This window comes from Apostichopus japonicus, chromosome 9 (genome assembly GCF_037975245.1).
Source record: "Apostichopus japonicus isolate 1M-3 chromosome 9, ASM3797524v1, whole genome shotgun sequence".
Taxonomy (NCBI): domain Eukaryota; kingdom Metazoa; phylum Echinodermata; class Holothuroidea; order Aspidochirotida; family Stichopodidae; genus Apostichopus; species Apostichopus japonicus.
This window is the reverse complement of record NC_092569.1, coordinates 26,895,377-26,913,037: the sequence shown is the minus strand read 5'-3', so window position 1 is coordinate 26,913,037 and position 17,661 is coordinate 26,895,377. Positions and strand designations below refer to the sequence as shown.

The window sequence follows — 17,661 nt, the reverse complement described above, 5'->3', positions numbered from 1 at the left end:
CACCCCTCTTCGCTTTTAAAGGAGGTACAGTATTTATCGGTGGTCTAAACCCTGACCTTCGAGTCACAAAGAGTTGATTGCTGTAAATCACTGCATGTACAAGTTATTAACTGCACAATACATGCAATGCCAGTTACAGTCTATATATATGGTGACATGTTTAAATGAATTTCAAAATGTCACCATACATATGCAGATTAGGTACACAATGTTCAGTACATGCAATATCAGTTACCACCAATATATGGTGACACATTTAACTGCATATGCATATATATGTAGATTAAGTACACAATGTACAATACATGCAATGCCAGTTACACCTACTGGTGGTGACACATTTAACTGCATATGCATATATATGTAGATTAAGTACACAATGTACAATACTTGCAATGCCAGTTACACCTACTGGTGGTGACACATTTAACTGCATATGCATATATATGTAGATTAAGTACACAATGTACAATACATGCAATGCCAGTTACACCTTCAGGTGGTGACACATTTAACTGCATATGCATATATATATATATATATGTAGATTAAGTACACAATATACAATACTTGCAATGCCAGTTACACCTTCAGGTGGTGACACATTTAATTGCATATGCATATATATGTAGATTAAGTACACAATGTACAATACATGCAATGCCAGTTACACCTTCAGGTGGTGACACATTTAACTGCATATGCATATATATATATATATATATGTAGATTAAGTACACAATATACAATACATGCAATGCCAGTTACACCTTCAGGTGGTGACACATTTAACTGCATATGCATATATATATATATATATGTAGATTAAGTACACAATATACAATACAAGCAATGCCAGTTACACTTATAGGTGGTGACACGTTTAAATGAATTTCAACATGTCTTGGTCAAGACATTTGTAATGTTAGTTTTTTTTGCATACTTTAATCTCACACTATAAGCATACACCACAGAGCTAACATAGAGAAGCTGCCTATAGTATACTAGGGTCTTAACAAGACTACATATCGCCATGCATATAAAGATTAAGTGCACAATGTACACTACAAACAATGCCCAGTTACACCTAGATATGGTGACACCTTAAATGTGAATTTTGACTTTTTCAATATTCATAGGTGTTACTGGCACGGTGTTTCTCCATTTAAATGATGGGTTGTGTGACAGTACTGCTGTAACTTGTTTGGTGACTAAAACACAGGATGTTAGAGCAGATTACCTATCAGAAACAGCAGTAATTTGATGACATTTCGTAACTTATAAATCAAGCAATTAATTAATTGTCAATTAATCAATTATCAAGTAAGTTAAAACAATCAATCAATTAATTATTTATAAATTAAGTTTTTCTCTCTTTTTTCATTTTGTGGAATCTCCTACATTGTTAAGCCTTGCAGGCTTTATAGGAGACTTTCCGTCACATTGTAAGTTGTGATAAAACAAATAAATATACAAATACAAATACAAATTATTAATAAATATCCATCAAATCACGTTGGTAGGTAGAAGAGAAGGATGATTCTATGGAGTACGAAGAGGGTGAGATGAGTGAAGGACCGTCCTCGAACCACATCGACTACCAGCTGTATCGTAAGTTCTGGTCCCTGCAAGACTACTTCCGGGATCCTGTACAGTGCTACACCAAGGATAAATGGAAACAGTTTATGAAGGTAAACTTACATGTATAATCAATCTTTGGCAATGCAATCTAACAATCTCATAATTGGACGTACCTTAATTGCATGATAACTAAAAATCTACTTTTCTTATGGACCGTTCTGACCCTAGATGGTGGTAAGAAATTGTTTGTGTTATCGTATGAGCCACACAGTTCATAGTGTATTTGATTTTTTTGGGTGGGGGGGGGGGGGGAATTGCACATTTTCATTATGTTGCAAAGTGACCTAATATGAGAGGTGGGGCTAATGAACTGCTTGTGTATATTTCCCCCTTTCCTAACAGTATAGGTAATTTTGTCAAACTTAAAATGAAAAATTCTTTTTGCAGCAGCCTGTAACCAAACTTTAAATTAAAGGGGGGGGGGGGGGGAGTCTAACAAATCACTGCTACTTTAATAAACTGTTTGCTCCTTAAAGGTCTTGTAATATATGTTTGGGTCAAGGATTTTATATGTTTACTCCGTTTTCTTTGAGTGCCATCATAAGAAGATGTGGGGTGTAGCTGGTGTGGGAGAGAGGGGGAGGGAGGGAGGGGGGAGGGATTAGCGGTGATTGTGAGTGAATGGAATCCCAGCTGCTATAGAACTGATACTGCCCCTGACATGTGTTTCTTTTTTCAATTTTGCTTTCCAAAGGGTATAAAACCATTTATACCAACCTCTTCCCACCCGTTTACGATTCTAGATCTTGATCCCATTTTAAGACTGAGTTTAATATAACGGGTACACTCCTCTATATTTCTGAATTAACTGACTTAACTCTTGGAAATACTTTGCACAGAATACTCGTTCCGTTCTCGCCGCCTTCAGTAGCATGAAGTTAGAGCCAGACTCCATGTCGTCGTCGTCGATGACAAAAGGCAAAGAACCGATGACAACGAAACAGAAGCCGACCGTTCAAGACAAATCATCAGTTTTCTTTGCTAAGTATCTCACCAGTGAAAAGGTAAGACCTTGCTTGATACTTAATATGCATTGGTTTGGTAATATTCTTGAAAAGAAGTTTTTCCACAACTGCCTTTTGGGTTTTTTTTTAAAGTAAATGGTGTGGTACTGTATAGTGATATTGATCCTACAGTATGTCACCAAATATGTGTCTTTTTCATTTTCTTGTAAGAAGTGCTGTGATAACCAAGTTTTCTTGTGTCATTTTTTTTTTTTTGTCAAAGAAACTGATGGTTGCATACAAAAGATCAAAGTGATATTGAACCTAACTTAGGAAAATGTTTAAACCTTATTGTGTAATTTGATATTGTATAGGTTATTTCCAAGAAGTAGTCGTGGGTAGTCATGGTGACGTTTTTGTCATAATTCCACTATTTTCCAATCTGTCGTGTGCGTTAGAGCAATCTCAATACCTATTTTTCTTAAGCACTTTGAGGCGGTCAGGAATCCTTTGAAGAGCCGGGATTCTCACATAATTAACTAAGCCAGAGCAGAAAAACAAGATCGGTTGCAACAAAGGCTTTGCAGGGACGCTACAAATCTCAAAGTTCGATGACATAATGGGAGAACAATCTAGTGACTTACAAATATCGCTAATGACATCACGTAGTCACCTCCAAAGACTTCAGACAACAAATAAATATTCAACTGCGGCAGGCTCAGGCTATTGTCTACCAAACGATAGGAGTCCCACCTGAATGAAACAGCTCATAATAATGCGAATATAGTCTGTGAGATCTATGTTTTTTTGTTTTTTTAATTTAGATGGCAAGGGAATATGTGTTAGTAATCTTCAAAGTAGTTAATGACTTTACATAGTAACCAGTACAGTGTATGGCAGTGGGAACAGACTCTATGCAAACCTAGTTTCAGCAATGTTAAATCTTATGTAACGTTTAAGCGCAAACTAAAAGCCCACCTAATTGAAAACTACGCTGACTGAGTATTGATAAAATCTCATGTTTATTTTTCTCTACACTTAATTGTTTCCTTCTTTCATTGTTATTTGTTTATTTTTGGTCGCTAGCTTGATAAACTACTATTGTTTTTCTAGTGTCCTGTTTATACTATACCACTTTGTTCTATTGTTTTTATGTATCTATGATGAAATAAAAGAAATGAAATGAAATGTGGCAGGGTGGAATGGTAGGGTATTCAGCCTATACATGCATATACCAGAATAGTGCAGTTATGGGTGAGATTTTGTCTTCAAAGGTCAGACTGAATTCACGTTTTCTGTTGAGAGACCCTGACTTGAAATTTCACTCTACTGTAGGTGTTTCAGATTTCAACGACTTTTCTACATATGGATGCACTTTCCATAGCCATAACTTAAACTTTTCCAAAGCAGTTCTGCAAATGGGTACTTGAGATTAATTTATAAGGAACGCTATATTTTAAAGAAACCATTGAAAACTTGGGTCTGAACACTCGGGTATTAAACAACGAAAAAACAACAGCAAAAAAACGTACAGATGATAATTGAAGTACATCTTGAACATCAAAAGTAGCTGATTTTTTGGTTCTTTTCTCTATCTTGCCGCAAGAAGCAAACATTTCCAAACTGTCGTGTCAATAATTTATTGCATCTAGGAGAGCTGAAAGTTTGTTCATTATTATAAGTTTATAGTATTTGTTTCAAGTAGAAGGAGAATTCCTCCGTGCTCCAAAGAAGGAAACTGCTGCTTAATCAATTTAACTGAGAACCAAGCACTTATTATCCCTTCACTGTACGTCACCTAGGGGTTATCATCTCGTAAGACTATGTAAGGCCAACTTACTACTAGCACGATTGACATTTACCAATGCAGAAAAACATTGTTTGCTTCAGATAGAGAGTGGACTTGTGTGAGACATCGTTCTGTGTTAGGAGGTATAGCACTCCAAAAGTTGTTTGCAAAAATTAGTGGGTAAAGATAGTCTGGAGGGGTGTTTTTTGCCTTTGAAATCATAATCCTACAAAATACAAGAAACTAAGTTGTCCGTCAACATATTTAGTCTACATCTATAGGTATATGTTTTTATATATGTATATTGAGTGTATAGGTATCTATTTTTTTTATATATGTAGGTATATTTTTATAGGTATGTATTTAGTATACATATATAGGTATATTTGTGTTATATATTTTGGTATATTTATTTTTGTATATATAGGTATATATTTTTATATTCGGTATATTCTTTTGTATAGGCTATATAGGTATATATATTTTCATGTATATTTTCATATAGGTATATTTTTATAGGTATGTATTTAGTATACATTGTAGGTATATTTGTGTTATATATATTTTGGTATATTTATTTTTGTATATAGGTATACATTTTTTTATAGGTATATTCTATAGGCTATATAGGTATATATATTTTCATATAGGTATATTTTTATAGGTATGTATTTAGTACATTTTTAGTACACATTGGTACTCGTCCTCCTGGACCTGTACTCGCAGAACAGCACTCTAGTGCAAAAATGAGTACTAGTACTTAGATACCTTGTACTCATACAGTACTCAGAATCACATAAATCATATATAGGGGATATTTAGGGGATATATACTCATTCTCATGCTGTCGTGCTTGTACTGTTTCAACTGATACACTTACGATGTTACGATGCAACTCTTTTGGCCCCGTTAAAAGACATACTGTGGTATCATACAGTTTCGTTGAAGGGACATGTAGTTATTTATCTGATGTTCATTCTTTAATAAAATTGCACTGTATAAAGTATTCTGCATCTTTTGGTCAAAACCGCACTTTGGTATGGCGAAAACAAACAAAAATTCCTTCAGATTTGGTGATATTTTGTGAATGTATCTGACGAGAACAGAGAGTGAATGATGGATGTCATAAAATCAATTAAAAGAACCTTAATCGACAATTAATCAGATGTTTCAAATGTTTCAGGTTTCAAGGTTAAAATCAACAAGAAAATCATAATAGCATCTAGAACCTTTTGCAGATTATTTATTGTCATGGCATCACAGACCACCTACTGTGATTATCGTCATGACATCACAGACCATCTACTGTGATTATGGTCATGACCTCACAGACCACCTACTGTGATTATTGTCATGACATCACAGACCACCTACTGTGATTGATCATCATGATATCACAGACCACCTACTGTGGTTTATCGTCATGACATCACTGACCACCTACTGTGATTATTGTCATGACATCACAGACCAGCTACTGTGGTTTATCTTCATGACATCACAGACCGCCTACTGTGATTTATTGTCATGACATCACAGACCACCTACTGTGATTTATCGTCATGACATCACAGACCACCTAATGTGATTTATCATCATGACATCACAGACCACTTACTGTGGTCTGACTTCAGGGAAGAATCGAAAGTTTTAGTAGCCTGTAAAATCAGGTTGCATTCTTTGAGCCGTATCTCGAACTAGGCATCAGATATGGAGTATGGGGTTTTCAACAGAGTGAAGTATGTTTTTCTTTCCACATGTTAGCTTCGCATAGTATGCATAATCTGCCCACCATTAATACTCATTTCTCATCGTTCCTTGCAGTTATTTGACCTTCAGCTGAGCGATTCATCTTTCCGTCGTTACGTTCTGGTCCAATTCCTTATTCTTTTCCAGTATCTCAGCCAGCAGGTCAAATTCAAAACGTACGGTTCCATTCTTTTCTTACTTTTGTATTCTTGCCTGTTGAATTTCAAATCGCTTTCAGTTGGTTGTGCGTTGTTTAAATTGACTGTGAAGAGCAAATTTGTCTGCGCTATATATTAATGTGTTTTTACAACTAGTAGTAGTAGTAGTACTAGTAATGTGTTGTGAAAATGTACTGTCGTAGTTCCCATGGTTTTCCGAAATATTTCCTTTTTATTTTTGCCCCCTTCTTTTTTTTCTCTTGTGTGTTTGTGGGGGATGTGTTTTGTATTAACTTTTTATCTCTGGGGGGATGTGTTTTGTATTAGCTTTTTATCTCTGGGGGATGTGTTTTGTATTAGCTCTTTATCTCTGGGGGGGGGGATGTTTTTTGTATCAACTTTTTATCTCTGGGGGATGTGTTTTGTATTAACTTTTTATCTCTGTTCCTTTTTCATTCCTCTAGAGCAACTTTGGTGTTAACGGAAGAGATGCAACTATTTATGAAGACGACTCTGGATAAAGTTTATGAACTCCTGAAGGAAACTCCACCAGATGGACAGAAATTTGCTGCCGATATAAAGGTAGTAACCTGGGTTCGGGGAGGGGGAGGAGGAGGGGAGGTTAATTTTGTTGCTAAACTTAACCAGATTAAATTTGTTGCTAAACTTAGGTATCGATCATGCAGTTTGGATTAGTCCATGTCTCTGACCTGGTCATCGATGTAAATTGTAAAGTCATGATTGCCCGCCCCTGTTTCTGTATCAAGAGTGTTTTTAGATGACTATGTAGGCCCTTTTTAAATCATGTGAACACAAACGTCATGAATTAAAGTTATATTTAGCTATACCAGCATCTGATTGCATCGTATAATGATAGTGGTCAGGGATGGCTGGATTCTGCTTTAATAAGATGACTTAATATGCTAGGATCTTGTCTCATTCTGACCTTACACAGAAGGTGAACCTCTTCATCTTGTGATAAAAAAAATTTAATAAATGTTAAAATAATAAATGGTCATTTTTCTGTAGTAATGGCAAACATACCTAACTAATTATTCCCCAATTGTTTTTAATTGGTGGCATGTCATTTTGTGATCAATTTGTCTCATTCTTACCTTACACAGAAGGTGAACCTGTTCATATTTTTTTAATTGGCGGCATGTCACTTTGTGATATAAAAAAAATTAAAAACGTTAAAATAATTAAAAGGGCATATTTCTGTAGGAATGGCAAACATACGGGACTAATAATTCCACAATTAATTGCAATAAAAAAACATATAGTAACCTTAAAAACGATTTCACAACTGGTCAAAATATCTGGAGGGCGACCTCCATGAAGAGTGGTTATGATACATCCTTGTGTACATTTAAAAATGTAAAGGGGTCATATTATACTGCAAGGGTGATTGACTTTGTAGTTCGAATGCTTGCTTAGCCATGATAAAAACCCCCGTAAGTTCTCCCTATCACAGAGACACTAACCCCCGCAAAGGCAATCAAGATCGTAGTTTTAATGCTTGGAAATCGTGCAACCCAAGATCTCCAGTAACTTGCCCTCTTCATTAGTGCATAAGATAGACAGATAGGTGCAAGCCTGAAGGCAAGCACACTCTATTATGATAACTAACTAAATGATTTGTATTGAGCAATCGTGTACTTTAGGCGCATACGTGATGCTGTTTCGTTCGACATTAATCAGCGACCCGTTCAGTCAGCTATATTATTTCCTCAAGGGCAAGACAAGTTCCCGAAGCCCTCTGCAGTCTCCAAAGAAGCAACATGTTGTTATTATTACAGAAAGAGAAGAATGGAAACGGACAGACTTTTGCACATATATCTGTCCATCCAAAAAAATATGGCACATAGTGAGGACTCATGTTGAAAATTAGTTATCTAGAGAAATTGTTGTCTAAATATGATGAAAAGTAGAAGAAATGATGACTGGATATTAAGAGATGAGAGAAAAAGATATTCATTTTTTAGTATTTTAAAATGTTAATGCTATATTGTAACTTTGCTTGTATTTTTTCTCTCAGCATATTTTGGACAGAGAGGAACACTGGAATAATTGGAAGAATGAAGGATGTCCAAGTTTTGTGAAGGAGAAGTAAGTACAAAGTACTCCTTCAGGCTTCAGCCCTTTGTGTTCTCAAAATATCAATTTACATCTAACTACTAACATCAAGAAATCACCCCTCTCCCCCTCCCACCCAAAAGAAAAAATTGAAATTCCCTCCCCAAATTTGATTTAATTTAAGTTTTTCTGTTCTTTTACCATACCTTTTGTTTTCTCTATTTTGCGTCTTAAGCACCCCGCAGGGCGGATATGTGCGCATTATAAATCGCTATTATTATTAATATTATTGTTATTATCCCCCCCCAAAAAAATTAATTGACTGGGGGAGGGAATTCCCCCTTTCTTAACATCCTAGTGCTAACACTGCTGTGAAGTTGAGCAAAGTTGAAATGGTTCAGTACCACCCAGAAAGATGCCAAAGGTGTTTAATACAAAGTTTGACCATGAAAAGTACTTGACAGATCCTATCAGCATTATCCAGAAAGTGAAGAGCACATCAAAACCTTTCTTGTCGGAGATGTAAGCAGTTGCTGGTTACAACCCACTACCACACAGATTAAAGCTACTGATCACATTTTTGGTTTAGTAGGAACTGGCGAAGAAATAAATATGATATCATCCTTGTCAGAAAAGTATTCAGTCGGTTCGGGGTCCACAGAGAGTCGCCAACGTTACTAAATGTACAAAACTTTCTGTCAGGTCGACATCACATATAAACACGTTCGTGTCCGAGGAAGCATCGGATGGTTGGTAACGAAGAGGCAATGCACAGAATGATCAAGTTTAGTACGGTCGAGATAATTCACAACTCGAGCAAAGTATGTGACCGGTGGTGTACGGAACAGTGGCCAAAATCCAATTGAAAGTTCAGTGTTAAGGGGATAATGATATATAATATAAACGTGTCATATCAGGTTACGAGCGAATATTTCCACTCATTGAAACAGTTTGATTGTCTCTTAAAGATTCTAACAAGTTGCTGTAGTCAACATGTTTAGCTTTCAAAATTGTAAACGAGGACCAGATCCACAGGAGGTACTCACTCTCTAGTACTCTAATTTCTTCTTATATTTGATCTCAAGTTTACAGTTTAAAGTTTCAATATTTATATATATATATTTTTTTCCTTGCTCTTACCAGGCCAAAAGAGGAATCAGAACCAAAGAGGAGGTATGAATACATGATTATGTTTTTAAGAATAAATACTATTTAAAAATATAGTTTTTAGTGCTTATGGAATCCTTTGTGTTAATTCAGACACACAGTAATTGGAGAAAAATTAGATGGAAAAATTTGTCATATTATTGTTTAGTGTCTTGAATAACCAACAAAGTAATAATGCCTTTCGTAACCCCTAGTGTTTAGAGAGATATAGGGGACTATGAGAGTAAACATTTCTTTGGTTGGAATTTGAACCCTGAAAATTAGATTACTGCCTAGCTAAGATATGTATAGTAATTTGTCGTTTATTCTCTCGTAATGTTTTTGATCCTTTTAGACCGCGAAAGAGAACCCTAGGAGAAGAGTTGGAACTCAATCCTACTAGTGAGAAAGTAGACATGGGTAGCCCGGAACTGACTCGACTCTGGAACCAGAGTTCAAATAATCTCGAGGCTTGTAGATCAGAGAAAAGGTAAGAGTAAAGTATCAGTCGGCGAAAATTTATAACTTATAAGAGCTAGAAAGTTAAAGAAAAAAAGCACTCAACCATTGTCGGTCTTTGGGATAGAGGTAAGTCACATGAATGCCTTCCCCACAAGCAGCTATTATATTCAAATATTATTCCATTTATTATTATTCGAAGTTTTACTGTTCCATCACCTACAAGACTGAAGACTTGAACAAGTCTAAATGTGACTTCATTGAATAACACAAGATGCATGAAATATTGTTAAATAGCTTTCTGTGTTAATTTGTACTGATTGCTTGTGATAAAGATGGGTAATATAAAATGTTATTACAACCCTATATTGAAAATCCCTAAAATGAACTCATACTGACAATGGTTTCATTGTAACCCCCACCCCCCCCCCCCCCTGCCACCCTCCCCAAGTCTTATAGTCCAGCTGTCTCGGCTCTGGATTTTTACTCAACAGCTGTTTGTAATATCACCTGATTCAATCTGTTATTTTACTGTCTATATTCATAATAAAGAGAGTTCATACGCAATGCATGCGTACACTTACCGACACTGAAATGCAGCTCATTAAAAAAGAAAATTCTCCCTCGTTCAAATCTCACCAAATTTAGCCAGTTTTTCATTCACAATTGTTTTCGGAATTTTCCTGAGAAAGTGATTGTACTTTTTCTGTTTGATTAGTTACACTCAGATCATCAGATGGTGGTTAGAGTTATTATTTGCCATGGAAAGCTAATATTGTTTACCTTCTTATCTGCAAAATGATGGTAGGTTTAGCTGTATTCGGTGTGACCATGTTTGAGGTCAAGGTTCAAGTTTCATCAATTTCATCATTTCATCAATCGCTGAGGAAAAGTGACATAGAAAATGTTAATTTTGAGATTACAGTATTAAAGGACGATTGAAGAAAAAGCCTCAAAAACCAACATTAACGAATGCTTTAAACAATACGATAGCTAATGAAGTTGCCATTTTCATGCTTTTGTAGATATATTAAATTACAAAATGACGGACTGTTCCTTAACGTATCTCTTCTTGCAGAATGTACCTCCCATCTTTGGAGACATTCTTTGAAGAAGCCATCGAGCAAGCTGATCCAGAGGCCATGATTGAAGATGACTTCAAGTGAGTTATGTTTAATCGAACCAGTTTCATTGTTGAGGTGGTCAAATTGGGCAGGGTGGTAAAATTGGGCATTTTAAACTAGCAAATGTTACTTATTAAGCTAATCTGTAATTGGTGTGAAAGGTTTAGCAATGGGTTATCTTTTGTGCCTTTTTAATTTTTGCACCAATTCTGTAGAAGTTGCTTACCCGTTAACGGCAAGCACTGTAATTATTTTTTATTTTGGTTTTTGCAAGAGTATCGAGTAGGCGATCTCTTGTTCATTCATGCTTCAAAATTCTTGAATCTGATTGGTTCGTTGTCATCAGCTGACTGTTGATTAACCAGTAAACACACCGGCAGTTAAATATAATTTGAAAAAAAAAAAAAAAATTATCTTGACAATCCTAATTCCGGCTGTCCCCTCTTTTCAACGACCAATGCTCAACAGTATGCAAGTTAGCTCTTCTAAGGATGGTATGGCCCCTCGGTGTGAACACCCCTCTGTAAAATGATAACAAAAATTTCTGAGAGAGTTAACTTGAGCTTGAAATAAAGTAAGCCTATGGTACAAGCAACATCAATAACCTCGTTTAACAAAGCTGGGCCCTGTCAGTTTTGGAACACAGAAGCCATAAACTTTCATAAGAGAGAAAGTTCAAGAGAGCCTTCACATGGCTTTGCAAAACTGGAGCAGTTTTTAAAATGATTCCCTGGACTTGATACCTGTTCGTTGTTAAGAAGTGTTATTTACCATTTATGATATTGGTTGTCCAAGGAATCTGAAAATTATGATTATCAAAACATGTTTATTCAGTTAGCAATATTTGGTGACGTTTTTGTTTTCTCCCGAATGTGACTTTAATTTTTACTTTTTCGTTTTTTTCGACTCAGAGTTGTTAATAATAGCAACTATGCTTGGCAAGCCCTGAGGCTCCTGGCAAGACGCAGCCCCCATTTTTTCCAGACAACCTCCATCGCTGCCCAGCCGTCCGTTAAGACAATACCAGCGTATCTGGAATTGATGGCCACAAAACTGGCCAAGGAAATGCCGGTAAGTTTTAAGTAGCTAGTGACATTTCATGAATTGCCATATGTTTCATATCCAGCTGTGCAATATCTGTACTAGCTGTTAAAGGTAGTGGTGCCACAGATGAGAAGTAAGGGGGGGTGGGTGGGTGGGGGAAAACTTAAATGGGTCCTATCTCATGAACTTGTAAGTCTCTATGAACGAGTTTAACTTTGTAGTTAGAAGACTCCTTTGTGTGGAGAACTGTAGAAAAATGTGATTAAAAAGGAGTTCCTTCACTGAAAAATTAAAAAATCATCCAATATGGAAAAAATTGATACAGAAAGCACAGAGGATCCATATTGTTGGGAAGTTTTGAGGTGATTTTGTTGTTCCACTCTCATGTTAAACTGGCATGACTGTCCTCTTGCACCCTCAAAATTTGCACTCTCCCCCGCCCCGCCCCCCCCCAGCTTCCTTCCACATAGAACCATCTTCCACCTCCTCTGCCTTTTATTGTTTTGGACTTGGCCAGAGGGGTCCAGTTAGCTGCTAGTTGTTCTTCATAATTTGTAACAAAGACATATTTTTAGCCCTGATTGTTATATGGAAATTTAAGTAGGCTCTGCTGAGATGTTAGATTATCTCAAGAGTTTAAAACACTTTGATATTATTGCAATAAAGTAACAATATCATTGCTGAAGTATCCTTCAGAGCACAATATATTAATGGTTTAAATGCATCCAGAGGAGGGCCAATATCTGGCTGAACAGGTCACAGGGGCGATGGTCAAACATCTTGCTGAACAGGTCATAGGGGCGATGGTCAAACATCTGGCTGAACAGGTCACAGGGCTGATGGTCATACATCTGGCTGAACAGGTCACAGCACCATACTTTGTCCAGCATGACCTCTCACCCCGGGCATACGTTGTCCAGGGTTTCAAATAAAAGGATTTTATCAACCCTAAACTATCGATATTTTCAGATCCCCACAGCTTCACATAACCGATGGTCTGCATATGTACTGTACTGGCTGTATGTTGCATATGTACTGTACTGGCTTCAACATATAAGCGTACATGTATGTTAATACTCAAACACCAGCCTTTTATATGCACTGTATTGAAATTGTTGTTATTTAGTCTGTACATTTATTTCCTATTATAAGTATTGAGGTCATGACATACCCAAAATTCAGAGGTTTCCCAGCGAGCTTTGAAATGTGGTTGGTGTCTAGCAGACCATGTTGTCTCCCTTATTTGATGTGTCCAGACCTGAGTGGGAAAGGTGGAGGTCGGAGGGCTACCCCCCCCCCCCTCCCCCATTGTCAATTACGAGCCAGGAAATGTGGAAACATATGAGATAACAGAATTAAATTATGTTCCCATTTTTCACAATAAACTCTAGGAAAAATGAATAGTACAAAAGTGGAGCCCAGTAATATATTTGTCTCTGGGCCCAACCTGGCTTTTGATGGCCCTGGTTGTGCCCTCCAGTTTGATACTATGTCAATGATCACCGATATTACAGAGCAGCTGAAGTTTATATCATCTCATTATTATGAGTTGATTAAATTTCTTTTGTTAAACTGTGCAGCGATTGTTCCATACTCTTGGTTTCATTTTCCTGTCATTCTCTGGGAGTGAACCATTCTATTCAGATTAATTTTGTTTCCATTTGACAAAGACTCGGTTTGTAAGACGGGAGCGATGGCCTCCAATTTACGGCTAGATGGCTATGTTGGCATGAAGCAGGACCTGTAACCCCAAAGTCAGAAAACCTGTTCTAGATCTTTGGTATTTCAAAGAAGCAATGTCTCCCCATTTTATCTCCTACTTTTTGTCTTTAATATGCATCTTTCCTTATAACCTGGCAAAATTGTTTGCATGTGTTTTATATTTATATTGACTTTGGTTACAACGCAAGATGTCATCATTTATAAACTCAAAAGTCATAATCTTATGTGTAACCTCCTTGCAGCCCCATAGCGACATGTCCAATTAGATAACTGTATCAAATATTCATCTACAGCAATTCAACAACGTTGAAGAAATCAAGACCGAAGCCATGGATAACGACGAGTTGCTTAAAGCTGGAGAAGAGGGTATGATGGTCTTTCTAATAATCTTAGTTTATGTGAGGTCATGGTGGGGTCAGGTTAGAGGAGTGTCATGTTCTTAAGTTTCATTAATGTAGTTTGGAAATGTTGGCTCAAAATCATGTTGGTGTCTGTTTGTCTTGGGCTGAGAAGAGGTAACTTGAGTGGGTCTGTGTCCGTTTGGCTCAGAATCGTTTGTGTGAGTTTCGGTTGAGTTGGGTAGTGTTAATTTGGGCAGAACTGTGTCATAATAGGTCAAAGTCTAATTGGTGAGGTTTGCTGGAGCTTGTGTGGTAGAGCTTACGTGAGTGTGTCAAGTTGGATCAACCTTGGATGGGTTGTGGTCAGTGGCAGATTGACCCACCAATTTGCTGGCTCGGCACCAGCGTGCAGCTGCCAGTTTAAGGTACCGATGGCACCTTTTATTATTTTCTCGGTCGCAAGAGATGATAGTCAAAATCATCGAAAGCTCCCAGCACCATCAGTTGGATCACAGAGCTGATTTATTCTTCATTCTGGTTCTGGTTGAGCCTGTAAATATTGACTTCGGTTTTGTGTCCTCTCCCGTTGACTTGGGTGGGGCTGGAGTGGGTCAACGGTGATAAATAGCATTGACCAAAGTAAACCAAAATACGACAGAGTGACTTGGTTTGAGTTGGGTATGTTGAGCTACAATAAATGGTATGACATTTTTATCTTTGTTTGTCCTGGTCATAAAGTTTCACGATTGAAATTTCTTTCTTTTACAGAAAAGGAAGTGACCAAAGTTTCTCCTGAAGATATGGATCTTGTCGCCCTCAAACTGGGGGCCAACTGGAAAACTCTGGCAGTAGAACTAGGCTTGACTGAAGATGAAATTTCAAACACCCAGACAGAATTCGCTGAAGTCAAAGAGCAGAGCAGACATGTCTTAAAGAGCTGGCTCGAGGAAAAGGGCAACGAAGCATGCGAGGAGGTCTTGGTCAAGGCACTGACCGAGAGCGGACTAAACGACATCGTGCAGTCGGTTTTCCAGAAGAAGAAACTGGAGACGGATGATAAACTGTGATGGACTTTTTTGTATCTTTCTCTTAAAATGCATTAATGAAGCCACTTGAAGAGTTCATCTGCAATTCAGAGCTGGAGGTCGTCATAGCAACGACTGCAAACCTCTCTAAACGGTTCCTGCTAAATATTTGTACGAGAAAGCTCCGGTTGAGAATATTGTTATGAGTTGGAATGTGAACTATTCTACCATGAAAGTTTATGACTGTTCCATTGCTTGACAAAAGGCATTGTAAATAAGTCAGACTTCTCTCATTGATAACATTCTTCCAAAGGAAACCATTCAGAATGCTATATATAGGTTGTTACGCTGTGACGATAAAGTAAGCGCTGTTCTTTATGGTTCTTTTCGAAGCTATTTCTTTTTTGTGTAAAAGTAAGTTGGCCTGACATTTCGATCCTAGCAGGATCCTAGCAGAAGTTCCTGCTAGGGATTGAAACGTCAGGCCAAACTTACTTAAACACATTCTCTTACACAGATTCTTTAGTGGAATCGCAGTTGGCTAAATAGTTTTCTTTTATTTCTGTGTCTTTTTTAGTGCTAAATATTTTGTTGTTCTTTTTTTACATCCAATTTATCCTTCAAATGTTTTGTTTGAATCTAATTTAATGAGATGAAACCCTCTGCCTTTGTTATCCCATTACATAAAAATCAAGAAGAAAAACTGCACGCACGACCCACTGATATCCGCATCGGTGTTTTTATGTATTGGATGTATTTTAAAACCAATACCATGTAGAGAGTATAACTGAATCCAAAGTGCAAACTAACACATGTTGTTGTCTTGTGTTTCTCTCTTAGGATTTGTTCCTAAACGATGAATTTGTTTTGCTGTAAGGCCATTTTGAAAAGGACAATAAAAGCAGTACAGTAATACTATTTACACTTTTCATTTTTCTTTGGGTTCTGATGCTTTGCATCCATTGGAACCTATGCAGTCAAATTGGTGTATGTGTGTTAGTGTATGTGATGCCCTAGCTTATAAACATGGTTTCTCATGAAGGAAATATGTGAGGTCAGTCATTGGATATATGTCGAACACGGCCGGTAGATGATCCCTATTGTTTGTGGTGGGGTTGTCTTGCATATTAATGAGTTGGCGGGGCTTAACATTTAAAAATGTCAATATCTGTTCAACCGTAAGTCCGATTTAGTTCATACTTGGTATGGTGATGTAACTACATAGCAAGTGCATGTTCTTTAGCAACAAGAATTTTGACCTCATTAATATTCATGGTTGGATGGGGCCTAATGGGAAATCTTCAAAAACAGCTTGTAAACACAACATCTCAAACAAACACAAGTTGAATCAATGTCAAACTTGGTAGGTAGATGACCTATTAAGAGTATATGTGCCATATTGTTTCTGGTTCCCATCTCATGAATATTAATGAGAAGGCGGGTCTTACCATAAAATTCTTAAAATGTCAATATCTTTTCAACCGTATGTCCGATTTAGTACATACATGGTATGGTGATGTAACTACATGACAAGTACATGTTCCTTGCAACAACAACTTTTACTTCATTAATATTCATGAATTTCGCTGCAACCGTATGTTCAGTTTAGATTATACTCGGCATGGTGCTGTAACTACATAGCATCTACATGTACTTTCAAAACAACAATTTTTACCTCATTAATATTCATGGAGCACAAGTACATGAATATTAACGTGTACATGGCTTACCACACTATGAATATATTTAGGCATCAGAACCACTAAATGTTTTCATTTTCTGTTTTTGTATTCTCTTCTTCACCCTACCAACAATTTCAGGGACCTATTACATGACCCAGCTTTGTGTAAGAAGGTGGAAATGATAGCCTTTAGCAGACATTTATAACATAGTTCCTACAGTCATGAGAAAAGATACATGCAAGAGTTGTGAAAATTTCAAAATCAATATCCAGGCATGCAAAAGTCATGGAAAAGAGTGACAATATGGAATCATGGAAAACAAATCCTTTTCTTAAACTTTTTCTATGTGAGATTTTTTTTTGGAGGGTGGGGGGGGGGCTTTTTTTCTCTTTTTTTTATGCTCTGAAAACTTGTCCACACATGATTACAAACATGATCGTTGATGAAGGGCTCATGGATTGTTTTACTTTTCACCATCACAGAAAAAGTCGTTTTATTTTCAAGATGATCAAGTCTTTCATTCAGTGTTATCATTTGTTGATTGCCGGTATGTCTTATATTGTCTCAATAATGTCCCTTTGTTGTCTGTATAACTGCGTGAAATGCAACAAACAATAACAATATTTTGGTAACAAGATACAACCTCTAACCTACCATCATGTTTAGAATTGATTCTCATTTCCTAATTGTTGAAACTCTCAAATAGTGAAAACTCTGGATGACTTTTATCTGGAAAAAATTAATTCTGGGGTTAAAATATT

General features: G+C 36.8%; 1 protein-coding gene across 1 annotated transcript in view; it reads left to right on the top strand.

Annotated features, from left to right (window-relative positions):
- The window catches only part of LOC139974351 (THO complex subunit 1-like), a 78,878-nt gene extending 62,742 nt beyond the window's left edge, over positions 1 to 16,136 (top strand). The window contains exons 8-18 of the mRNA XM_071981413.1: positions 1,524 to 1,691; positions 2,481 to 2,645; positions 6,199 to 6,299; positions 6,746 to 6,863; positions 8,320 to 8,390; positions 9,501 to 9,530; positions 9,859 to 9,993; positions 11,041 to 11,124; positions 11,998 to 12,157; positions 14,146 to 14,218; positions 14,962 to 16,136. Of these exons, the coding sequence (XP_071837514.1) occupies positions 1,524 to 1,691; positions 2,481 to 2,645; positions 6,199 to 6,299; positions 6,746 to 6,863; positions 8,320 to 8,390; positions 9,501 to 9,530; positions 9,859 to 9,993; positions 11,041 to 11,124; positions 11,998 to 12,157; positions 14,146 to 14,218; positions 14,962 to 15,260 (1,404 nt within the window). The 3' untranslated portion in view covers positions 15,261 to 16,136. The remainder of the gene's footprint in view (positions 1 to 1,523; positions 1,692 to 2,480; positions 2,646 to 6,198; positions 6,300 to 6,745; positions 6,864 to 8,319; positions 8,391 to 9,500; positions 9,531 to 9,858; positions 9,994 to 11,040; positions 11,125 to 11,997; positions 12,158 to 14,145; positions 14,219 to 14,961) is intronic.
- The last annotated feature ends 1,525 nt before the right edge of the window (positions 16,137 to 17,661 follow it).